This window comes from Heptranchias perlo, chromosome 5 (assembly GCF_035084215.1).
Source record: "Heptranchias perlo isolate sHepPer1 chromosome 5, sHepPer1.hap1, whole genome shotgun sequence".
In the NCBI taxonomy this organism is placed as follows: Eukaryota; Metazoa; Chordata; class Chondrichthyes; order Hexanchiformes; family Hexanchidae; genus Heptranchias; species Heptranchias perlo.
This window is the reverse complement of record NC_090329.1, coordinates 14,250,602-14,276,545: the sequence shown is the minus strand read 5'-3', so window position 1 is coordinate 14,276,545 and position 25,944 is coordinate 14,250,602. Positions and strand designations below refer to the sequence as shown.

Below are 25,944 nucleotides of genomic sequence, written 5' to 3'. Positions count from 1 at the left end.
AACACCTGTTAGCGCACTGCCGCCCTCATTGCCGCTAGTACTGCCTGTCACTTCTTCCCTAGGCATCCCACTACCACCTTTCACCTTCTCTCCCACTTGCTTCCCAGGCTTCTAGCGCTGCGATGGGCCTCAAATATGCCTGTCACTTGCCCCCTGCACTCCCACCCACTCATGGGTCTATCCTGCCACCCGCTCCGTGCTCTGTCTCAGTCACTCACTCCCCCTCGCTCTTGGACCTCCACTCCTCGACCTGCAAACAATGGCATGGGAGATGTACTAGTAATGCTGAATATTATTAATGCTTTGCAAATGCTATAATCACTGAATATCTTACAGGAAATTCCAAGTTCACCCGGCCCTCCAGGTTCACCAGTGAGTCAACAATTCATACTAAATGTTTCTTCATTTTTGTGATCTAAAAATAATTTGAGATTTCAACTGAAATTTCCTCGATCTAACTTACGCCAAAATTAGGCTCAAATTTATGCCGGTTTCTACATTGATCTTGCCAACGGCGACTTACACCAAAATTTCCTGGGAACCTCGTCAGCATACGTAAAAACTGGCATAAAGCAAGCAGCAATCAGCATAAACAATATGGGCACGAGGAACATACGCCATCTATCTTCTTTAAGTCTTTCTTTATCTTATTGATGTTATGAAAATTAAAGTTTGAACCCATCAAAACATTATTTATCACATTAAGCACAGCATGCTTAAGAAAATCGTGGAAGCTTTTCTCTTTTTAATGTAACAGATTCTGATACCATTAAAAAAAACATTCAAAGATGTAGATAATAAAACATTGCTACATATCACTAGAATTAGTGACTTTGGATCATGCTGTGCCTACAATTTTGGACCTAAATTTACACCTGTTCAGTACGGGCTTATGTGCAGGAAACTCGTGCTCTCTAGTCTTTTGCCTGGGTAGGGGGGTTGCGGAAGCTATGTTAATCGCCTAAGTTCCGCAGGTGTAATTCAGGAGCAATACAAATGATTGAGTAAAAGCAAGCAGCGGTGTTTTGGTGTAAAACCAGCGTAAATCAGTTACACATGGATTTCAGTGGGGGAATAACTCTGCTCTTGCTCCGTTGTTACGATGAAATTTCCAAGAAATTCCAGATTAACTTTTCAGAATGGGCCGATACTTACCTTCAGAGAATCCCCAGATGTTCTCACTGTAATTCATAATCTCCATGAATAAATTTGAATTTTGAAAATATTGCCGGTCTTTTATCTGCATGCCTTTTTTTAAGACAGGTGTAATGGGCTTTAACGAGGCATTGGTGTGCCTATGTAAAGTCGTACAGAATTTATACGAGTGAATGTGTTTAGCTTTCTCTTACTGGTGCTTTCCTTTTGCAGGGGTTAAAAGGAGATCCAGGTTTAATGGTAAGCAGGTGTTTCCAATTCAAAAAACTGCAATGGACAAAGAAATAGCTTCAGAATCTGAATAAATTTACTGTATTGTTAAAACATCTTAAATTGCTTCATTGAGGGATGAGTCTTGCCAGCATCACCCACATCCCAAGGACAAAAAAAAGTAATGGATTACTTTTAGCGCACAGCGAATGGTAAAGTTGGCAGCTATGCTGTGCAGGTATTGACTGAGAGAGGAATGGTGGCCAAGATATCGAGACAACTCCTTGTCCTTATCCAAATAGTGTCACTGGCTCTTTAACTTCCTCCTGAACAGGGAGACAGACGCTCAGCTTAAAGTCTCATCCAAAGGACAACACCTCCAAAAATGCAGCCCTCAGTATAGCATTGGTGTCTCAACGTAGATTGTGCACTTAGTTCCTAGAGTGCAATCCTGCTATAAATTCAGGTCTGCTCTAGATACCTTGGGCTGAATTTTCAGCCCTTCCGCCTGGTGGAAATGGTGGGGGGGGGGGGGGGGCAGTGACATACCTCCCCATTGCCGCTGTCATCGTGGCCGCGGCAATGTTAACCGGGGCCTACTGCTGGATGGTTGGAGTGCTCCCGGAGTCAGGAGGTAGGAAATGGGGGTCCTATGACATTAACAGGACCCTGATTGCCATTTTTGGACTGAGCTGGCTGGTCTACCAGGCAGTCGACCAGCCCATTCCACTGGCCAGCCAACTGCGGATACTGCTCTGGGGGAAAATCCACCCTCTTCTCGAGTTCTGTGGCATCAGTCAATCCAGTAAGCAGTCTGAGCATCTTACTTTCCCGATAGTGTAACACAGGGCCATAACAATAGCATCCCTTTGTGATCTGGATTGGATATTTGTTTTTATTTCACAGGAAGGCAAACATATGGAACAGCAGTTAAGATCTGACTCACTTAATTCAAACAGTACAACTTAGCTTTGCATAATGATACAAAATAAAGAACATGCCATATTTCCCCATTTCACTGGATCATCTCACTTGATGTAAACAAACTGACTTCCAACCATTCCTCCAGCATTTCTGACCTCTTAGACTCAGCAAAAGACCTTGCAGCTTTCTCGTTAAAAAACTTACTGCCTACGCAACATTCTACTTCAGAAACCCTTTCTGTCAGTCTGTGTCCCAGCCTCTATCTTATATATCTTTGTTCACAGCCAAAAAATGGAAACAAAGATTTTCTGAAACAATGGGTGCAAGTTGCTTTTTGATTGTTGAGGCAGGTTAATGAACTGCTTATTTACAGTCTACAAGGAAGCAATAGCACCACTACCTCAATGGCATATTTCATAGAATCATACAGCTCAGAAAGAGGCCACTCGGTCCATCCTGCCTGTGCCAGTTCTTTGAAAGAGCTATCCAATTAGTCCCACTGCCCTGCTCTTTCCCTCCTGCCCTGCAATTTTTTCTTCTTCAAGTATTTATTCAATTCCTTTTTGAAAGTTACTATTGAATCTGTATCCACCACACCTTCAGGCAGTGCATTATAGATCATAACAACTCGCTGCACAAAAAAATTCTCATCTCCCCTCTGGTTCATTTGCCAATTATCTTAAATCTGTGTCCTCTGGTTACCAATCCTCCTGCCAGTGGAAACAGTTTCTCCTTATTTACTCTATCAAAACCCCTCATCATTTTGAACACATCTATTAAATCTCCTCTTAACTTTCCCTACTCTATGGAGAACAATCCCAGCTTCTCTAGTCTTTCCACATAACTTTTATCCATCATCCCCATCCTTTGTTTTTAACTTGTCTGGATACAAAATGGCATTAAAGGTAACACTTTTTTCATATCAATCATGCCCACAATCTTGAGTGTCCTATCAATCGATCCAACCTGACACTTTTGTTGGGAAGGTGGAACAAAAGAGTCTCCACGGCATCATATAAATAGGAAATTTGTCCAAAATACAATCCTAAGCTTCCAATTCATATTTACAGAGTTCTCAAGATACGGAGAGGCAGAACAGTAACTTTGCTTCAATGATTCTTCCATTTTGTTTCCCGAGCCCATCATTAGACACCTTGACTCTCGTACTAAGAAGTCATACAGTGCTTTACACAGGCATGATACGGCTACTAGTTTCAGTCTAGGATTCTACTTCAGGTTTGTTTACCATAAAATTAATTTGCTTTCAATTTGACGCTGGCAGTGAAATTTAAAAAAAAGAAACAACCTTAAGCCTAAGGCTGAAATAAACAGGGAAATAATTTGGAAGCACGCAGCATGTCTGAGAGCACCTGACGGAGAAAGAGCGAATGAGGTTCTGGGTTTGATACCAGACTCTGTATCTTTAATATACTTTGTGAGGCCATTTGTACCATGACAGCCTGATGAAAATCTGGCCCACTGGTGTGAAAGCATGCCAGAAGCTATATAGAATTGGAAAGTAATACTTAATGGTATGAAATGGTAACAAATGAAAGGGCATTAGTACAATAAAACCTGAGAGACGTTGATGCATTAAAAAGAGTTTGATTCTGCCCATGGTGCTTCTTGTGATTAGCTGCAATATGACTATAGTGCTTCTTGTGTAATGTAAAGACTAACTCTTACACTCTTGCAGGGAGAGACAGGTCCAATGGGATTGCCAGGATTAGAAGGCCCACCAGGAGAAAAGGTATCTCTCTCCCCCTCTCTCTCCCTATTTGTTTAGCTCAATACTGTATCTCAGTATTTCTTTGAGTCCATTGACCAAATGAAAAAATAGATTTCAATGATAGACTGAGCCTCGGAGACATTAAAGAGGGAGTTTTACCATCAGCACTTAAAATAACAAACAGTTAAATACTGATCTTTTTTAAATAGTGAGTGTTGATGATAACAATGGGGAATGTTTTGAAGGATTTATGGAATCCCATTGCATGAGAGAAGTGAGGTGAAGATGCAGCACCACTAGGTTAGTTATGGTATTAATCGATGTAAGAAAGTGGTCCTAAAAATGGTGCATTCAACAATCCTGTTGAACACTAGGAAAGCAGAAAGAGTTCATTTTAATAAGCATGACCACTTCCGCATCAGTCTTGGAATAATGGACTTTTCACAGTCAGTAGCTCGTTTTAATTAGTGGCCAGAGCTACGTACACCCAGGCTTGTCAAGATTGAATGAAGAATCATTTGAGACTTGACATGTGGTAAGTGCAGCATGCATGGGAGGAACACGTGACCTTGTACCTATGGTTCCTAAAGCTTTCCACCACGGGATTTTCCTCACATCATTTCTGGGTCTGTTGTAGACTAATTGATAGAGATTGATTGCTATGATTAGTCAACAACTCCATTATCGTTGCATCATGCGACTACCAGGATGGTAGAAGGCCAACTAGATGTTGCTAGACCAAGATAAGAGTACCTGAGGGTAACCAAAAAGAGAATCATCTTTATTTAAGACTATCTTGCTGCTGTTATTTTAGGCCAGAAAAAGTGAAAGCAGTTTCGCAACTAGAGGGCAGGTCTGGACTCAATCAAGTAATTAAAAATTGCTCACTAAAAGTTCTTGACATATGTTTGTCTAATGGACCGACACTAAGAAAAGGAATCCTTGCAGTAAAATAAATTACCCCAGATTGTCGGCTATTAGAATAAGTGGGAAAAGAGGGATCTTACTTTGTGAAAATATGCAGCTGAAAATCCGTGAGGGTTCCACCAGTGTTACAGTGGGAGATTGGCAGAACCCCTACAGAATTTAAAGGCCTGTGTTTTGGCCTGTATCTTTGAGAGAGGACAAACTTTACAGGAGTGCAGAGAAGCCTGGATAAATTTGGAGGCAATTAAAGAAAAAAGAAAGACATACATTTATAAAGCCTCCTTCATGACCCCATGACGTCTCAAAGCACTTTACAGCCACTGAAGTATTTTTGAAGTGTAGTCTCTGTTGTAGAGAAACGAAAGTAATAGCTTGTGCAGCAAGAGTTCTGAGCCGAAGGAGTGTTAAGAGTTGAGATTTCAAAGTTTGAGAAGTGCAGCCAGACATGGGCAGTTATTTATCACTTGAATGTAAGAAGGCAAGGTTAAGTCCACATGGACATCCTCCAAACCAATATCTTCAATAATATTATCCGGAGTCACTCTTAAATATCTTTAAACAAAATCAAAAGGACATTCGAGTTAATCACAATTCTTTGGAATGGTTTGATTTTTGAAAGAAGGCCTTGAAGCTTCCCCCAATGACTCAGCAAGTTTATCCATTTAGTAGCTGAGTCGTACTGACCAGGAAGGTCTCAGATTCAATCCCTGGTCTGTGCTATGTTGGACAAACTCAGTCAGGAAGATGGTAAGGGTGTTATAGCTGGCCTCAGTGCATGTCTGTATCACACCTTCCCCAATTTTCCAACCATTCATTTACATGCATAGAAAATTGGGCGGGTTAGTTCTGAGCATACAATCCCCTAAGTTTAATTTTCCCATTTGCACTCCACCCATCCGATGATCTACACCCTACCTCTAAAGAGGAAAATGACCCCAACAAGCTTGTTTTCATAATGTCTTTTGCTTCAGATAATTGGCCAGAGGACTTTTTTTTTATTTGCTTTTTTTCCGGTTTTCTCCTTTTTGTCCTTCCCTCTCCCGGCAGTGTGGTCTCGTGCTAGGATCCTTCCAGTACCTAACCCAAGTGACCATTCTTCATGTACAAGCCTACAGTCAGGAAACTATTTTATCATGCAGACATTGCAGCCAAACCTGACCTTGTCCTCACCTAATGTCCACACATCCTCTCTCATTGAAGGGGTCATTGGATCATGACCAGGAGCAGGAACCCAGGCTAATTTTTACATTCCCTAGACCAAGGTTGCTCCATCCAATTATAATGCCCCCCCCCCATTGTTGCCCAGGTTAAGATTAGCTGAGCATTGATTGAGAATTGAACTTGGGGCCTTCCTGGTCTGTATGGCTTAGTATAACTTTCCCATTTACTCAATAGGGTATCAGGAAGCTCAACCTGAGGCCTTTAAACCTGTCTGGGTCACAGTCATTCTTAATGGATGCTGGAAATTCCCAAAAGATTTCCTTAAAGACATTTGTTTATGGACTTCAAAATTTTAATGCAATGTAAGAGTGTAATTCTCGTCAGCAATTTTGATAGGGGCTCAGTGATAAGATTCCAATTATATAGTTCTATGGGTTGATATTATTCTACATACACACAAATTGTGCTCTCATCTGTACAATCTTATTTCAATGTATTCCTAGGGGGATTCAGGAATACCTGGACCACCTGGTCTCCAAGGACTGCCTGGTCTACTGGTGAGTATTTTGAAGGAAGATGGATAATATTGAAGGATTTATATGTGGAAAAAGCAATACAATCATTTTGTGTAGTATTTATTAAAGAACAATGGTGCATTGTTATACCCTATAGTGTGAGTTGATTCACCATTTGAACAACTGGCAGTAAGTTTAATCACCTTTCTGTTTATAGAGCAGATACTGTTCAATGCACCATAGCCATCAGAAGATGGTTCAGGCAAACCACTTTGCATCGATTTAGGGTAAATTGTTCTCCTGTTTTTCTGTGAATAATTGGAACTTTTATTTTGTTCTTTTCAAGTTAACCTTTGAGCATTTATGTGCTGTCTGAGAATCATGCGCAATGCGGCACTTTACACAATTGGCGGTGTGTCTTTATGTTGGGCCTGATACTGGCCCCTAATGTGAATTAAGAGTCAGTGGCCAGCTATCAAAACCTGAATTAACGGAGAACTATTTGAAAGAAAGAGAGACGGGAGAGAGGGCTACGGGAAAAGAGCAGGGGAGTGGGACTAATTGGTAGCTCCTTCAGAGAGCCGGCTCAGGCACGATGGGCTGAATAGGCTCCTCTGTGCTCTATGATTCTATGAAGTCACTTTCATCACAGTGACGTCATTTGTAAGTAAAGCAGTGGTGTGTTTTGACTAAACTCACATCGTCACATCATGTGCTTGTAAGCAAACAGAAAACGTTTTAGTTGAAGACCTTGAACACTAGTGCCCCTTTAATTGGTGTTTTCTTCTAATATGAAATCGTTTCTAAATCTAAATGTCTAACCAGTTTAGTTTTTATTCTTTCTACAAAAAAGGGCAAACCTGGTCCTCCAGGCCCACCAGGACCGAATGGCTTAACAGGCGAACCTGTGAGTTAAATTATCATTATTATTCCAATATATGTTATCTATCATTTCGAAAATAAAATTGGAAAACATCTTGCGAGTCTGATCTTCATTTTATCTCCTGTTTGTAGGGATTAAAAGGTGAGAGAGGACCACTGGGAGAAACTGGCTTTCCCGGACCAGAAGGACCTGCAGGCGCCCCTGTACGTATTGAATTGCGTTTTACCTTTCCTTAACAATTAGGTTTTTACTTGCTGTAATGCATGTTGTTATAGGTAGTACTTTAAGGCAATGAACAGCTGACACATTAAAATGTATTACTGTGACTGGTACAACAGGCAAACTATATCCACTTACTAAAGGATCTCTGAGATTGCTGCTTTTATAAGTAGAAGACATGAAGCATAAGAACCTTAGAAGCGTCCAACACAGAAGGGTGCCATTTGGCCCTTTGAGTTTGTGCCAGCTCTTTGCTAAACCACTCCCAATGTCCTACTCTTTCCCCAGTGCCCTGTCTCATCTTCTGCTTCAAATATTTCCTCTGATCTTTTCTTCGACAGCTCCCTATAGCAAAGCATTCCATGTTCCAACAACTCTCGTCATTTAACCACCCCTTCTTGATCTGTCCCATTTTCTCTCCGCCCTCTTCAACTTTGACACCGTCCTGTACTTTGGGACTTGGGTATTTACTCAGATTGCCCAAAAAGAAATCCGAAGCTCAGCAGCAATCTGCTGCCTCACGTTGGTGTATGCCAATGAAAACAAATGAATTAGGGCTTTTACAACTTAATGGAAGCTTTGTGATCTGAAGAATTAATTAATTTAAGCTCATATCTTTTGTATTTTATGTGACTATGAAGCAATGCCTCAACAGTTGCCCTCATTTCTCTCCCCCCCCCCACCCCGCCTCGATTTCCTCAGCCCCATCTTTTACACTGAATAAGAAGGACCAGACATAATTTGCTCTGAAGCAATCCTTAACACCAGCTTTGGCCAACTACCAGGAGGTACATGGTGGCCTTGTGGTGGCTTCCCCCATTGTGTTTCTCCCTGTCTTGCAGCAGAGCCTCACCTGTACTTGGGACTTCTCTATGTAACAATGTCGACATTGGGAGACCAGCAGAGCAGGGAAACAAACCATGCTGCTTCAGATCCTAACTAATTTTGATTTTTAAACTTGTTTGTTCAAATCTGAAGAATGGAACAGATAAAAACAAAGAGGGAGGAGCTACCCAGTTGTCCAGACAGGTGAAAGGAGTAATTGACAGGATGCATGTGGCGCTCAAAACCCCATATGAGAACCCCCACATCTTTATCAACTAGTGTGTAATGCCAACCACACACTATCCTGCACGTGAATGCATGATAGCCAGGAATCAAAAGCAAAATACTGCGGATGCTGGAAATCTGAAATAAAAACAGAAAATGCTGGAAATATTCAGCAGGTCAGGCAGCATCTGTGAAGAGAGAGAAACAGAGTTAACGTTTCAAGTCAATGACCTTTCGTCAAAACTGGAAAAAGTTTGAGATTTAACAGTTTTTAAGCAAGAGCCAGAGAAAGGGGGGTGGTGGGGGGAGAAAGAAAGAACAAAAGGGAAGGTCTGTGATAGGGTGGAGGATAGGAGTGATTAAATGACAAAAGGGATGATGGTGTAAGGCAAAAGGGGGTGGTAATGGGACAAGTAAAGAAACAAAAGATGGATCTAGAGGAGCTGTAAATGGCAACAGCAGAACCATTACCAGCACCTGCTGTCCAAAAAAGTGGGAGCTGTGGTTATGATCTGAAGTTATTGAAATCAATGTTGAGTCTGGAAGGTTGTAAAGTGCCAAATCGAAAGATGAGGTGCTGTTCCTCGAGCTTCCGTTGAGCTTCATTGGAACAGTGTAAGAGGCTGAGGACAAAGAGGTCAGAGTGGGAGTGGGACGGAGAATTAAAATGGCAAGCGACCGGCAGATCAGAGTCACACTCACGAACTGCACGGAGGTGTTCAGCAAAGTGATCACCCAACCTGCATTTGGTCTCCCCAATGTAGAGGAGACCGCATCGTGAGCAGCGAATACAGTACACTAAATTGAAAAAAGTACAAGTTAATTGCTGTTTCACCTAGAAGGAGTGTTTGGGGCCCGGGACAGTGGGAAGGAAAGTGGGAATAGCCAAGATTCAGTCAGGACATAGAATTACATAGAATTTACAGCACAAAAACAGCACATTCGGCCCAACTGGTCCATGTTGGTGTTTATGCTCCACACGAGCCTCCTCCTTCCCTACTTCATCTAATCCGATCAGCATATCCTTCTCTTCATTCCCCCCTCATGTACTTATCTAGCTTCCCCTAAATGCATCTATGCTATTTGCCTCAACTATTCTATGTGGTAACATGTTCCAATATAACCACTCTCTTCGTAAAGAATTTCTCCCGAATTCCTTATTTGATTTATCAGTGACTATCTTATATTTGCGTCCCCTAGTTTTGGACTCCTCTGCAAGTGGAAACACCTTCTCCATGTCTACCCTATCAAACCTCTTCATAATGTTAAAGCTCTTTATTAGATCACCCCTCAGCCTTCTCTTTTCTAGAGAAAAGAGCCCCAGCCTGTTCAGTTTTTTCTGATAATTATAACCTCTCAGTTCTAGTATCATCCTTGTAAATCTTTTTTTGCACCTTCTCCAATGCCTCTTTTATCATGTGAGAATCTGCCATACTAGTTCTCATAACTCAGAGCCATGAATCACAAAACCTTATTGGAGTCATAAACCATGACTGCAGGGAATAGTTTATTCCAGTACACTATTCCCCTACAGTCATGGCTTTTGAAGGGGCAACAGATATAATAAGGCCCATACCACTGTAGGCATTCCAAAGTTTCATTTTAGATGCCTAGATAAATCTGCTGGAGTCCTGCAATACAGATAGGAAGACTCTCCAGAATCATTGTATTTGGCTGTGTACTACATAGCACTGAAATAAAGAAAGGCTTGCTGCAGCCAAAGGTGGAAAGGGATGATGAGGAAGACGAGGGGAAGCACTTCCATCCTCAAAGCATGAGAAGACTACACAAGAACAGGATGTAGTCGAACAAGACAGCCAACAGACAGCAGGCAGAGAAAGGTGGACATCAGTTTTAGCCCAGTGCTTTCAATGGATAATGTTGATACACCAAATAGTCACTTCACGTCTGCTCATTCTCCCCATCACACACTGACAAAGTCTCATGCTGACAAAGACTTCTGACAATTTCTAGGTTGTGAAAGCCGAGTGCAAGTGTCGTGCACAAAGCATCTATTAAAGCAGTGGTACCTGCCATTCTGGAAACCATCACTGCCCTTTTACCTTCTCCCGGTGTCATGTTGCTGGAGAAATGTCCCAGACTGTCACTCTCTCCAGCGTTTTCTGCATGTTGTGCAGGCTTCCTGTAATGTGTTGCACATGTAGGTAGTGGACCCATCCCACTTCTCTATCATCCCAACCATATGCATACAAACTGTCTCCACTGCCTCCGTGTGAGACTGATGCTCCCTAACCATTGTTCTTTTGAATACTGAGCCCTTGAAATCTGCGTTCCTAGGCTCCTCAGCCGAGGGTGGTCGTTTCTCCATCCTCTGTGAAGAACAGCCTCTCTTCCACTCCCAGGTCTTCATTCTCACTCGTGCTCAGTGCTTCATCCAGTGAAAATGTTTCTGACTCACTAACTACTTCCTCCTGAGTGAGCGTCTCCATGCTCGTGCTGGGGCAGCTAAGATGCAACGCCTCAAATTTAAAATTCTCATTCTTGTGTTCAAACCCCTCCATGGTCTTGTCCCTCCCTACCTCTGTAACCTCTCCAGCCCTACAACACTCCAAGAACTCTGCGCTCCTCCAATTCTGGCCTCCTATGCATCCCCGATTTCCTTTGCCCTATCATTGGTGACCGTGCCTTCAGCTTCTAGGCCCTAAGTTCTGGAATTCCCTCCAAAACCTCTCTGCCTCTGTACCTCTCCTATCCTTTAAAATGCTCCTTAAAACCTACCCCTTTGTCTGCTAATGCACCTATGAAGTGCCTTGGGATGTTTTACTATGTTAAAGGTGCTATATAAATGCAAGTTGTTGTTGTTGGGGTGATGAAATGGCAATGTCTGAAGCTCTGGAAGTGCCGGGGTGGTCATCTGAGGCGCTGGCCTGTTTCACCATGGCACTCCTTATGATGCAAAACACAAAAGAGCTTGTCTAGCTGTGCACGGAGTGACATTTTCCCTTGAAAGAATAGCTGTTAAGTGTAAGGGCATAGCAATATTTTGAGAAAGCACATAAAGCTGACACTACTGATGATGAGGCTTGCCTTTCCTTTACTGACCTTCTGCCACCTCATCTCCAACCTCTCCATCTCTCACATCCTCTCCTATTTGCAGAGCTTTCTGTTTATATGGACCGAAGATTCAATCTTGGTGTTCTTCCCCTCTGCTCACTGACCTACATTGGCTTCCGGTCCAGGAACGCCTCGATTTTAAAATTCTCATCCTTGTTTTCAATTCCCTCCATGGCCTCGCCCCTCCCTATCTCTGTAACCTTCTCCAGCCCTACAACCCTCCAAGATCTCTGCGCTCCTCCAATTCTTGCCTCTTGCTTATCCCTAATTTTCATCGCTCCACCACTGGTGGCCGTGCCTTCAGCTGCCTAGAAGCCCTAAGCTCTGGAATTCCCTCCCTAAACCTCTCCGCCTCTCTACCTCTCTCTCCTCCTTTAAGACACTCCTTAAAACTTACCTCTTTGACCAAGCTTTTGGTCACCTGTCCTAATATCTCCTTTTGTGGCTCGGTGTCAAATTTTGTTTGATAATCGCTCCTGTGAAGCGTCTTGGGACATTTTACTATGTTAAAGGAGCTATATAAATGCAAGTTGTTGTTGTTGTAAGTTGATGCAGAGATCTATTAAGAGACTGTCGATAATTTGACTCTGGTTTTTGTGTTTCTGAAGAATTCCTTGATCAATTTGCACTTTCCCCTCCTTTAAAGGTTCTCCCAAAACCTACCTCTTTGGCCTTGTTTCCATCCTTTCTTCCACCATCTGATTATTCCACCTTTGTGAATGTTTTATAGCATGAAAGAAGGTGCACTATAAGAGTGAGTTGCTTTCTCAAAGCTATACTTGATCCTGAGCACGGTGAACAACTTTTATTCATTTACTTTACTCCCTGTTTTTTTTTAACGGTCCCCCCTATATAACACCTTTCCCCAGCTGAAAGAACAGCTGAAATTGTACCAAACTATTAGATGGTGCACAGAAGCAGCCTAGAGACACTGACCCTCAGGTCCTCCCTCCTAATGAGGAAGCACCAAGCATCTGCCCCGCACCTTCCTACCGCAGCACTGCTTGGATCATAGATTTCCCCATTTGGAGGAGAATCGCAGGTGCGAACCTATGTCTTACCATTGCAGGGGCTTGGGACTGGAGCCAGTATACCACACAAAATTGGTTTCTTCTTTAAGAAATGTCAGTGACCAGATTCTAGTGCTTCAAAATCTTCATTTTATCTCCTAACAGGGGAAAACTGGAGGACATGGATTCCCGGGCGCGCAGGTAAGGAACTAGGAGAAATTTCTAGGTATCTTGATTTTTTTTTTTGAAATCTCCTTATTCTGCCTCACCTCTGTGCTATGTAATGTAAATAGGTTCATAACAGGAATCATTTTAGTTTTACAATTTATAATGATGACTATATGAATGTTATTAAGCTTGGGAAAGATACTTTCTTTGTCCTATTCAATTGTAGGGTTCACCAGGGCGCACAGGAGACCGTGGGCCCAAAGGTGAACGGGTAAGTCATTTTTAAAATTATTATAATTGTTTCTTTAAGTAAGGGATAATTCAGCTGAGACACACCCGCTGGTCGCTATCATCTGACGAGTGTGTGGACGCCTGCTGAAGACAGGTTCAACTGGACTGTGTTGTCCCCCCATAGCCTGCCCACACCTAGGCTCAGATATACAAAATGGCCACGGGGGATAAACCATTGGGGAACTGGGCCTCCGTGGAGCCATAACCCATGGGAATCAATACCTTAAGGGGAGGAAGGAAGGGTGAAAATTGGTGAGGAAAAGAAAGGCTAATAAACAGTTGTTATTGTACACTTTGCCACAAGGTGTCACTAGTCAAGGCTTTTACAATACCGTACAGTAGTTTAAAACTGCATTGGTGACACCAATGACAAAATGTTGGTACTACATCATCTTCCTCTTTCAGCACTGTGTTCAACTAGATTCCCCAAAATAAAGTATTCATCGGCATTTAGTTTACTTTCGGACAGTGGATTACTAAAATTGGTAATTATTTTCATTGATTTAAGACCTTGACATTATGTCTCCAATTCCTTCTGTGCCTTTGCTCATGGGTAGTCTGGGATGGTGTGAAGTTTGGCTGCTAGTCTGGCCTGTTGGTTTAAGGCCATTGCTCAAGTGACCCCTATAGTTCAGTGGTCCAAAAAGACAAATTAGCATAATTGCAGCTGCTTGTAAACTCATGACATCTATCTGAGGACAGCTGTAACTGCTGGCAGATGTCAGCCTCCAGATCAACATTTGACTTTCTTACTTGTACTTTAAAGTTCTTTCTGCACATATCGAAGTATGACACTCTGAAGTGCAATTTTAACCAACAGTTTTGGGTGGGCAAATGGCCAGGAGTTAAAATAGCTCCAGCTTCAAACTGATGATGTCGGGTGGCTTTGACGCTCACCCTGCAACCCCCCCCCACCGTCTGCCCAAAAATACGCAGCCAGTTAAAATAAACCCCCTCCCCCAATCCCCCATTGGTGCCTATCCTTTTAGGATTGCTGCTCAGGTACTCACTATGGTAAATCAAGAGGACCCACACACCCAGCAAAAAAAATGAACTTGAAAGGAACACCTATCCGAGTAACAGTTGCAGCATTGGAGCTCTGATTCAGTGAACTACCCTCGTTTCGAATGCCGCTTTCTGCTGGGAGTGCAGGATCGGTAAAATTAGCCTATTGTGGGGATGTGGTCTAAATAGGTCCTGAGCTTACTTGTTGTCTGGTGAGATAAGCTGACAAATTGTCGAGTGCTTGTAAATTGTTAACTCCAGGTCAGGAATAAAACAGCGTCCCTTTGCTTCTCTTTTTTTATACTTTTGATGCTATGAAGTGTGACATCTGGAGTGTGAAGTCTAGAATGTGTCAAACGCTCTCAAAACCTTATATAAATATAGATCGATAATGAGCTAACGTTCCCTCAGTCGCTCATTGGACTCACACTCCCCAGTGTGATATTGAATACTACAGGCCAAGAACAATCCGTATTTGATCCTCAGTCTCCGTTACGTTAGCTCATCTCAGCCAGGGCTATGAATACGATGTTAAATATTTAGGGGCCATAAATATAAGATAGCCACCAGTAAATCCAGTAAGGAATTCAGGAGAAACTTCTTTACCCAGAGATTGGTAGGAATGTGGAATTCTTAGTTGAGACAAGTAGCATAGATGCATTTCAGGGAAAGCTAGATAAACACATGAGGGAGAAAGGAATAGAAGGATATGCTGGTAGGGTTAGATGAAGAGGGGTGGGAGGAGGCTCGTCTGGAGCATAAACGCCGGCATAGACCAGTTGGGCCGAATGGCCTGTTTCTGTGCTGTAGATTCTACGGAATTCTATGTAAACCTGAGTGCTAACATCCCTGGGCAAAGTAAAGATTATTAAAAAAATCAGCCAGGGTTTCCACTCTTGATTGGTGTGCATTCAGGAAGCATTTTTTCACACAAAGCGTAGTGGAAATCTGGAACTCTCTTCCCCCAAAAGGCTGTGGTTGGTGGGTGAGTTGAAATTTTCAAGACTGAGATCGATAGATTTTTGTTGGGCAAGGCTATCAAGGGATATGGAGAAAAGGCGAGTAAACAGATCAGCCATGATCTATTAGAATGGTGGAACAGGCTCAAGGAGCTGAATGGCCTGCTCCTGTTTCTATGTATCTATGACCTTTGCCGAAAAATGTGCATGTCTGGACTTTGGGTGAGGACAGCACGGGGTTGGTCTGTGATGCCCCTATAGTCAAATACACACTCACTGTCTGGGCTTATGAAGAAGGGCCACTTGGGTGAGGTAGCAGATCCCAGCAAAAGTCAGTATCCTGTGGAGAAGAGATGGAGAAAAAGAGGACAAAATATTGAATGGTCTGTTTCAATGACTGGTTCAAATCTCAGGCAAGCTGTTTGCACTCTTTGTTCAACTCATAAGAACCGGTTGAACAATTCATAGAAAAAGTGAGGCAACACCATAATTTTATCAATATTTAAGGTATAGATTTACAGCTTTGAACTTTGAGACATGCGTTTTAATAATGGGAATTTATTAAATATCTTTTCCTTTGTAAATTTTCCTTCCCCCCCCCCCAAAAAAAAATTATAAGGTTCTTTAAAATCAAATGTACCTGAAAATGCTTTTTTCTCAACTAGTTTAAATTTCCTTTACAAAACTAAGAAATTATGATGTAATAGCTTGTCATCATCAAGTGTTTTGGCTTTGCCATTCTTCAGCTGTGGCGCAGTGGGTAGTTTGTTCGCCTCTGTGTGAGAAGGTTGTGGGTTCAAGTCCTCCACCAGCGATTGAGCCCATAATCCAGGCTGACATTCCAGTTAGGCACTGAGGGAGTGCTGCACCGGCAGAGGTGCTGTCTTTTGGATGAGACTTTAAACTGAGGCCCCGTCTGCCCTCTCAGGTGGACGCAAAAGATCCCAGGGCACTATTTCGAAGACGAGTAGGGGAGTTCTCCCCGGTGTCCTGGCCGATATTTATACCTCAACCAACACCTAAAAACAGATTATTTGGCCATTTGTCACGTTGCTGTTTGTGGGTCCTTGCTGTGTGCAAATTGGCTGCCGCATTTCCTACATTATGACAGTGACTGTGAAAAGGACTCAATTGGCTATGAAGCACTTTGGGACGTCCTGAGGCCGTGAAAGGCGCTATATAAATGCAAGTCTTTCTTTCTGTTGAACAGGGAGATCCGGGCATACTAGGAGATCGAGGTCCTCAGGGTGAAAGAGGAAGAATTGGTTATCCAGGGCCTTCAGGCGGAAAAGGAATTACGGGGCCATCTGGACCAGTTGGACCACCAGGACGAGGGGGTCCCCCAGGACCTCCAGGTCTTCATGGACCCCCGGGCATTCCAGTAAGGCAAATTTAAGTTGCCACATCAATTGCATTATCTTTACATATAAACTGCTTGCATATCACTGAGAAGATTAATTACATTTTGGATGATTGTTTAGTGTGTGTCAAGGTGAACAATATTGGTGAGGGAATGGGTCAACTTTCCAATTTTTGCATCCTCAGGGCAGCTACATTATGGAGCAGAAGTAAAGTTATCTCTACTTTGCATTAAACAAGCATGTTATTCCCAACCTCATAAATGTACCTCTCCCGCCACCCACTGCTCCAGTGTGACAGTTCCATTCCCATACCAGCTGAGTAAGATAGATAATTATGGGTAAATTTTATAAACGCACACACCCAGGAGCACATATTAGGAAATTTCCCATCCCGGAAGATCATGGGGAACAAATCCACGATTTCATGATCTACGCTCCCAGTGGGCGAGACTCCGTGCTGAGAGCATGCACTTGCAAAACTTACCCTTTGGTGTCTTCATAACTATCAGAGCAAGGAGTGCTTCATTCCATCAGTCTGGGCTCAGTTTGAACACAGGTCCCAGACTTTCCAACCAATTGGCATATTACCATTGTATAATTATGTTTAGTCTGAGTGTCAGCCATGGCTCAGTGGGTCTTGCCTCTGAGTCAGAAGGCCATGGGTTCAAAGTCCTACTCCAAGGACTTGAGCATAAAATCCAGGCGTGCAGTACTGACAGAGTACCGAAGAAGAGCAGGGGAGTTCTTCCTGTTGTCCTGGCCAATATTCATCCCTCAACTGACATCACTAAAAAAAACAGATTATCTGGTCATTATCTCATCGCTATTTGTGGGACCTTACTGTGTGCATATTGGCTGCTGCATTTCCTACATTACAACAGTGACTACACTTCAAAAGTACTTCATTTGCTGTGAAGTGCTTTGGGATGTCCTGAGGTTGTGAAAGGTTCTATATAAATGTAAGCTCTTTCTTTCTTATTGTTTGAGAATGCAGGAGGCACAGTTTCCAATTAGGTTATCTCCCCAATTCTGTATCCTCTTTGATCTGAGGCAATTTGGAGACTTTATGCACTGTATTTTGCAGTATTATTATGATGTCATTAGCACAGTTCCAACATATCAATCAAATAATGGACATTGTTAACCATGTAAACAGTATTAAGGGAATCCATGAAAGATTTTGATCTAAGGGATGATAAGGCTTGAGATTGCCACATATCCCTGATGCTAAGCTATTTTCCCTTCACCTGTTGCTTTGCTAGTATCATCTGAGTGTGTTCCCAAGTCCACAAGCACTGGAAGAAGTTGTGCTGAGGCTACTCAGAGGAGCTGGGCTGGTCAGCATCAAAGCAAAATGTTGACTTTTGCATTCTGCCATTCAATTTTTGGCTACTAATGTTACAAAGCTGCCCAAATAATACATCACCTAAAAGCAAGAGGGAATTTTAATATTTATTTTGATTCCCCCTACTCCCCACGAAACCAGAATTCTGTCATCAAGAAAACAGAAATTCAGTAACATAATACTTATATTTTGGTAAAACATGATTATCCCTGGGGGGACGAGTAAGCTTTAACTTTACTGAGTTAAAGTGTTAAATCTTCCTGCTCATGCAGGGTGGCGGCTGAAATCAGAGCAAAGCTTTACCTGGATGTCAATAGACATGGTTCTCTAGTGGTGCAGATGCACAGCAGCAACTCACAAAGGTTACTTCAAAAGCACTTCCCTCCCCTGCGACCTCTACTACCGAGAAGAACAAGAGCAGCCACGTTATGGGAACACCATCACCTTCAAGCTCCCTTCTAAGCCGCACAGCATTCTGCCTTGGACATATATCACTTGCTGTGTCAATATCCTGGTATTCCATACCTAACACCATTGTGGGAGCACCATTAGTGCAAGGACTGCAGCTGTTCCATGAGAAGGCCCATTCATCACCTTGTCCAGTGAGGGATGGACAAGGGAGGGATCCACTCTGCCACAGTTACACTAGTGGAGTAGGTCCCCAGGAATTTCATGGCCAACGCTTCTTTATATCAACACCAGGAGTATGACAAATAAAATTAAGCAAATAGAAGCTGAGATAAAGCTCGGAAGGTCCAATGCGCTAACAAAGACAGAGAACGGGCTCCAGCAAAGCAAGACTGGGAGCTAAATTTTCCAGGATCTAGGATGTTTAGAAAGGATAGGAAAGGATGGCTGGTAGTATTAATAAAGGACACTATCAGGATGGTAGAAAATAGACATTTCAATAAGTGTAATCAACAGGTGGCATCACAATGGATAGAGCAGGAAAGGATATACAAACACTAGTGGAAGAGTTTTACAGATCTTCTGACTGTGTTGACTGAACAGATAGAATATGACATGCCGGGGCCACAAAATGAATATTTTGCTTCAGTCTTCACTGTTGAAAAGGAAGATAAAATACTTGAATTGGATGGAGGACTAAAGATTAGTGAGTGGGAGAAACTCCGTAGAGATTATTATAAACAGAAAAATGATAACGGATAAAGCAATGTAATGGATCTCTGAAGCCAGACAAATCTCTAGGCCTAAATGGTTTGCACCTGAAGATATTAAAAGAATTCAACAAGAAAATTAGGGCACAATAATTACAATCTTCCAAAGCTTGCTGGATTTGGGTTAATACTAGAGGATTTAAAGGTAGCAAGTAACACTATTATTAAACAAGGGAAGAAGGGGCAAACCAGGTATCTTTAGGCCAGTGAAATTAATGTTTGTAGTGGGAAAATTGCCAGAATCCATTTTTAAGGACAAAGTAAATGAGCATTTAGAAAAGTATAAGCTGATTAGGGAAAGTCAGCATGGTTTTGTTGAAGAGTTCTTTGATAGAATCACTGAGGTGGTGGATGGAGAAGGGAAGTCATCGTATTTATCATCATCAATGATAGTCATTGTTACGACTCCCACTCGCTCAATGCAAAAGTCAACTTCCATAGGTAAACCTTTCCTCCTTAAGAATCAAAATGTGACCCTATGTGCAAAGTATTCTGGGATTGTTAAGATATGCTCTGGAACCACTACAGGATCCCATTGTGCCCTCTTGATCTCTTTGAGTGATAGCAAATACCACACAACAGACAATATGATAGGCTGAAAACTATAAAACAATTCTGGAATTCCCTCCCGAAACCACCTCCTCCTCTCTACCTTCCTCTCCTTCCTTAAAACCTACCTCTTTGACCCCCCTCATAATATCTCCTTCTTTGGCTTGGCATCAATTTTGTTTTTTGATTACACCTCTGAGAAGCGCATTGGGACGATTTTCCACATTAAAGGTGCCAAGTTATGGTTGTTATTAAGGAATGCATCCGGTTGTCCAGTTAGCAATGCTACACTTAACTTACAATGTATCTTTCAAAACTATGAACATCTCAAAGCTCTATGGGGGCAAAATAGGGCTGTGGAGTGCTCGATTTGTAGGCACTACATGGACTCCAATGCCCCGAAAATGGCGTAATAGATGCGCGCGTACGCCTCCGACGTGAAGTGCGCAGGATGCCATCTTGGTAAAGGCGTTTGCGCATGCGCACCTAACGAACGGCGGCAGCTTGTAGAGTAGGGAGATGATGACGCGAATCAGTGTGCTACGCTGTCTTAACCTCACACAGCTGAACAGGACTTGAACGACATGAAGGACCCCTCCACCGGCACTATTTAAAGGGAACATGCAGGAGTTACAGGTAAGTTGCTGGATTGGTTACTCTGGCTGCTGGTACAATTGAGGGTGTTTGTGGAAGTTTCCTATACTTGGAGAAAGTTGCAATATTCTATAGAGAGTAGTCTGGCTGGTCTTGCAGTACTATTAGTGGCATTTAAAATAGTGTTCTGAACAAAGTTGCTTCCAGACATGGGTGGCCTGCTAGGGCTTCCTCTGGGAATTGAACATGACTGGGAAAATGCAGAGAGGCTACGCAGAGCAGGACAAGCTGCCAGAAGAGGGAGGAGGAGGAAGAGACGGAGGACGAAGTGGAGGAGGAGGAGGAGGAAGTGGAGGAAAAGGCAGATAGGCTACAAGATAGACAGGCAATATCTGCCAGGGCTCTGCGTGATCAGATTATTAATGATCGATACCAGTAACCTCAACGACACCTCCCCATTCACCAGCAGTCCCACACTCCTTACCTCTCCTCTCTCACATGACCATCAAATCGTCCCCCTTATGATATTACATTGCTTCCTCCCTCAGCTCGTCGCAGAAATGAAAACTGACACCAAATACAAATTCATAACCACCTTTATAGATTTACACGTGAAATGATTCCAACAAACTGATACTATCCAACCTTGTGCATTCCCTTAGTGCCTTTAGTTCGTGCGCTTTTACCTTTCTTAGTGCTCCTACAAGGTGCATCCCCAGTGGCTGGAGCATGGGTGATGGAAGGCTGCTGATCTTCAATTGAGGAGCGCGCAGATGGCCTCGGAGGACAACCTTGAGCAGCTCTAGGCCGGGAGGGCCCGGCTTCAGACTGCACCATCTCGGCCTGGGCTGCAGCAATCTGGCTTGGCTGGCTGACAGTCAACAGCAAGGACATTAGTGGAGTGGCAGGGATGGGAGCAGGAATGCTGTCATCCTGATAGAGGTCAGTAGGTTCGTCTTCCATGGCGCCACTGCCATTCTCCCAGGGCTGCGCCTCAGCTCTCCTGGTGACCTGCTGGAGAACGGATTGCTGGAGTGGTGTGACGCCCTGGAAGCCCCGTTCCACAGTGGAACCCAGACCCACGATAATGCAGCAGTCTGAGCTTCCAAGGCAGCCGTCTGAGCTCCAAATGCAGCAGTCAGACCTTGGATGGCAGATACTTGTGCTGCAATGGAAGCTGTGACATTGGTCATCAGACGCTGCATCATGGTGGATTCCACAGGTGCGCTGATGGAGGTGACCACCCGTTTCATGTGGGAAAGGATGGGCTCCAAGCTCTTCGCAAAGCCCGATGCCAAGTTGGAGCTGGACTCCTCCATGCCCCCTAATATTGTACCTAGGCTTTCTAGCAGGCTTTCCAGTGCACCAAGCATTTGGCTGTGTACACCCATCAGCCTTTTTCTATTGCCTGGCCCGTCAAAGTCCTCATCTGACTCCTCTGCAGCAGAACTAGTGAGCAACCTCGCCCTCCGGTGAGCTGGCACCTGCGGTATCCGTTCCCCCCGCCGCGGCTCCTGCGCACTTGTGCTCGGTGTCTCACTCGTGCAGATCCCTCCTCTAACCTTGCCTCTAAAGTACGTGCAATGTCAGTATCTGAGCTGGTAGCTGAGTGTAAGATCGAGTGACGGTATGTCTACATCATCACTGCCACCTTCCTCTGCCTCCTTTAACTGTGCCGGTTCCAGTCCTTGGGTATCTGAAATGGCAAAGGGACACGGATTGAGTTATGGTGCCTGCATAGCAACGACCAGGTGCAGGTTAATCGCACACCGTGATCCCGGCACCCGTTTTTGGGGGTTATCCAATATAACCCCCTATTAGTCCTCGGTAGTAACAGTTTTTAGTTTGGACCAGATGTCCACGATGAGAAGTTTTATGTGAGACTGAACCCTAATAGAGTCGTTTGTTAACCAGGTACAACAAGAAAACAACTGGTGAGCTAGCAAAAGCGTGTCATACTTTTACCCAGTTTCAAGCAACTTCTGGCTACTGAATTGCAATCAACGTAGACTTTAAAGGTGCTAGAATGCCTCCTTCAAAAACCTATCTCACACCATTCAGCCAGTTTCAACACAAAAATGCAAGACTGATAAATAGGACCCCTGCTGAGACAGACATGATAGCTACTGATCCAGGGCTAAAAGGATTAAATTATGAGGGCAGGCTTGTATTCCCTTGAATATAGAAGATTAAAGGGTGATCTAATTGAGGTGTTTAAGATCATTAAAGTAGTTGATAGGGTAGATAGAGAGAAACTATTTCCTCTGGTCGGGATCCAGAACAAGGGGACATTACCTTATAATTAGAGCTAGGCCATTCAGGGATGTTTTCAGACGCATTTCTTCACACGAAAGGTAGTGGAAATCTGGAACTCTCCCCCCTAAAGGCTGTTAAGATTAGGTCAATTGAAAATGTCAAAACTGGAATTGATAGATTTTTGTTAGGCAAGGTATTAAGAGTTACGGAACCAAGGCAGGTAGATGGAGTTAAGATACAGATCAGCCATGATCTAATTGAATAGCGGAACAGGCTCGAGGGGCTGAATGGTCTACTCCTGTTCCTACCCATTGAAGGTACAATAACAAAGGACTGTAAATACGGAAAGATCAAAGTTATTCATTATTTCTCTAATCTGGGTGAGCTGTGAGTCTTCTCTCACTTGTTGATTGAGATAAACTTCCATTCCACACAGCTGGTCCCTGCATTACATATTCCCTCAAATGTACTTAAAGACACCAGTGAGGAACCCAAAGTCATACTATTTACAAACCATGGGCCATTGATACTAGCGTCCAGGTCCATTCCATTGAGACAGGCTGTCCCCAGCAGTGCAGTAACCCATTGAAAATGGTCACAACACAACACACCTACAACCATCCTTCCCCCCCCAAACAGAATGTTGGAGCGAGCTCACTGGGACAAATGGCCTATTCCTGTTCCTATGCTCTATGCTAGACTTTCTAGGTTTATTTGTATATCTAATTTAAACCACAGTCAGAACAGCCATACCTTTTAATCCCAGATGTCTTCCTTCTTGATTAGTTCACTAATTATTTTGTTGTCGTTTTCATCCAATTGTTTTAATTGTTCTTTATTTACTTCAGATAAATGTCAATCTTCTAAAGTCACTATTGGCTAATTCCTCAAATATATCTCTTTACTTCACCAGGGCAGCAAAATTTCATTTGAAGAAATATCAACATTTATAAGACAGGAGGTCCTAAGGATTTTTGAAGGTAAGAATTTGGATTTGGATTTCATTTGAATTGATGCCTACAAGAAAGTTTACCAACACCGAGTCTCCCTCTTTCATCTGCCATAAATCTACTAATTTTCCTTGTTGCTGGCAGTCTCTCAAGAGGTAGTTTCCTAATGTCAGGAACTGACCTCAGCTGGGCAGCAGTCAAGACACTAAAATTAGCCTCAGCACCATCAGCCAAAGGGGGGAAGCAATTACCCAGGTTTCCAGTTCTTGGTTGCTGTGAAGTGGATATGCGTGGACATCAGGCTAGGACAGGAACAGGCCCAGCTGTGATGCCACCCATGATAAAATAGCCTGACAATGCTCAATATTTAGGCTAACACGTGGGAACCGGAGTGGGCCATTCAGCCCCTCGAGCCTATTCCGCCATTCAATTAGATCATGGCCTTTTGGGGGAGCGAGCTCCAGATTTCCACTACCACCACTGTGTGAGAAAGTGCTTCCTGATTTTACTCCTAAATGGCCGGGCTCCAATTTTAATATTATGCTCCCTTGTTCTGGATTCCACCCTATTGAATCCCCTTATCATTTTAAAGACCTCTTAGAGCACCCCTCAACCTTCTAAACTCAAGGGAAAACAAACCAAGTTTACGCAACCGGTCCTCGTAATTTAACCCTTTATGCCGTGGTATAATTCTGATGACCCCTTACTAGGCCAATAAATCTCTCCAGAGGTTCGGTAAAACTGAACACAGTACTCCAGATGGGGTCTGACCAAGGCTCTGTACAACTGAAGCAGCTCTTCCTTGTATAGAGCCTTGATGAAACCCCATCTGGAGTTCTGCATTCAGTTTTGCGCAACAGACCTCAGGAAAGATTGGCCTTGGAAGGTGTACTGCGCAAATTCACCAGAATGATACCAGGGCCTAAAGGGTTAAATCATGAGGACAGGTTGGCTTTAATTCCTTTGAGTTTAGAAGGTTGAGTGATGATCTAATCGAGGTATTTAAAATGATGAAGGGATTCAGTAGGGTAGATACAGAGAAGCTGCTTCCTCCGGTGGGGGAATCCAGAACATGACAGCATAATCTTAAAATTAACGCTTGGCCATGTACGAGTGAAATCAGGAAGCATTTTTTCACACAAACCTGGAACTTGCTCCCCCAAAAGGATGTGGATGCTGAGTCAATTGAAATTTTCAAGACTGAGATTGATAAATCTTTGTTAGGTAAGGCTATCAAGGGATATGGAGCAAAGGTGGGTCAATGGAGTTGAGGTACAGACTAGCCATGATCTAACTGAATAGCAGAATAGGCTCAAGGGGCTAAATGGCCTATTCCTATTCCTATGTTTCCTCATTTTTGAATTCCAATCCCCATGAGATATAGGCCAACATTCCCATTTGCCTTTTTGATTACGTTTTGTACTTTAGCTTTCAGTCATTTATGTACTTGGACACCTAAATCCCTTTGCTCTTCCGCAGCTACTAGTCTATCACCATTTAAGAAAACATTCCAATTTATCTTCCTCGGATCTAAAGTGGATGACCTCACACTTCCCCATATTGAACTCCATTTTCCCATCCACACAACTTACTGTGCCTCCTAACTTAGTGTCATCTGCAAACTTGGATAAACAACTCTCTTTTTTCATCCAAGTCATTACGATGTATGGTGAAATGCTGAGACCCCCAGTTCAGATCCCTGGGAAACATCACTTGTCACATCCTGCCAATCGGAGATCATGCTCTTCATTCCTACTCCCTGTCTCCTACCTCCCAACCAATTACCAACTCATGTCACAAGGTTACCTCCAATTATGTGCGTTTTTAGTTCTGTTAATAATCTTTTGTGCTGAACCTTGTCAAGTGCCTTCTGGAAGTTCGTATAGACAACATCCATAGTCACTCCATGTTAGAGATCTCCTCACAAAATTCAACTAGATTAATCAGGCCTGACCTACCCTTCACAAATCCATACTGACCCTCTTTGATCAGCTTGTACTTGTCCAAGTGCTCAGTTATTCTGTCCCTGGTGATTGATTCCAGTAACTTCCCCACAACTAATGTTAAAACGATAGGCCTGAAGAATGGCCATTTGGGGCAAGGTACCAGGCAACTGCCTGTTATGTGGAAACACCTAAACAGGGGTCAGTATCGTCAGGTCAGGAGGGAAGGGAAGGGGAAATTGGAGAAAAGACTGGGGTCAAGATTCCTCGAGCCCCATTCTGCCGGTGGAAGTACTGCAGGGCAGGACTTTCAATTGCCAGTGTGGCCTCACATTGGCCCCATCCCAGATTCTAAAGGATGGGGTCATTAGCATCAGAGCAGGTACCCTCACCATCAGAGCACGGTCTTGCCACTCTATCAGGGGCGGAGGGGGAGGGGAGGGGCGGGGGGAAATTGGCCCAGAAGACAAGCTGGAAGCAGTTGACA

At 43.3% G+C, this 25,944-nt stretch overlaps 1 protein-coding gene across 1 annotated transcript in view; it reads left to right on the top strand.

The window, feature by feature from the left end:
• LOC137321559 (collagen alpha-1(XIX) chain-like) overlaps nucleotides 1-25,944 on the top strand; it is a 151,567-nt gene that overhangs the window by 102,898 nt on the left and 22,725 nt on the right. The window contains exons 29-38 of the mRNA XM_067983956.1: nucleotides 337-372; nucleotides 1,369-1,395; nucleotides 3,986-4,039; nucleotides 6,610-6,663; nucleotides 7,475-7,528; nucleotides 7,636-7,707; nucleotides 13,024-13,059; nucleotides 13,253-13,297; nucleotides 16,492-16,662; nucleotides 23,478-23,544. Of these exons, the coding sequence (XP_067840057.1) occupies nucleotides 337-372; nucleotides 1,369-1,395; nucleotides 3,986-4,039; nucleotides 6,610-6,663; nucleotides 7,475-7,528; nucleotides 7,636-7,707; nucleotides 13,024-13,059; nucleotides 13,253-13,297; nucleotides 16,492-16,662; nucleotides 23,478-23,544 (616 nt within the window). The remainder of the gene's footprint in view (nucleotides 1-336; nucleotides 373-1,368; nucleotides 1,396-3,985; nucleotides 4,040-6,609; nucleotides 6,664-7,474; nucleotides 7,529-7,635; nucleotides 7,708-13,023; nucleotides 13,060-13,252; nucleotides 13,298-16,491; nucleotides 16,663-23,477; nucleotides 23,545-25,944) is intronic.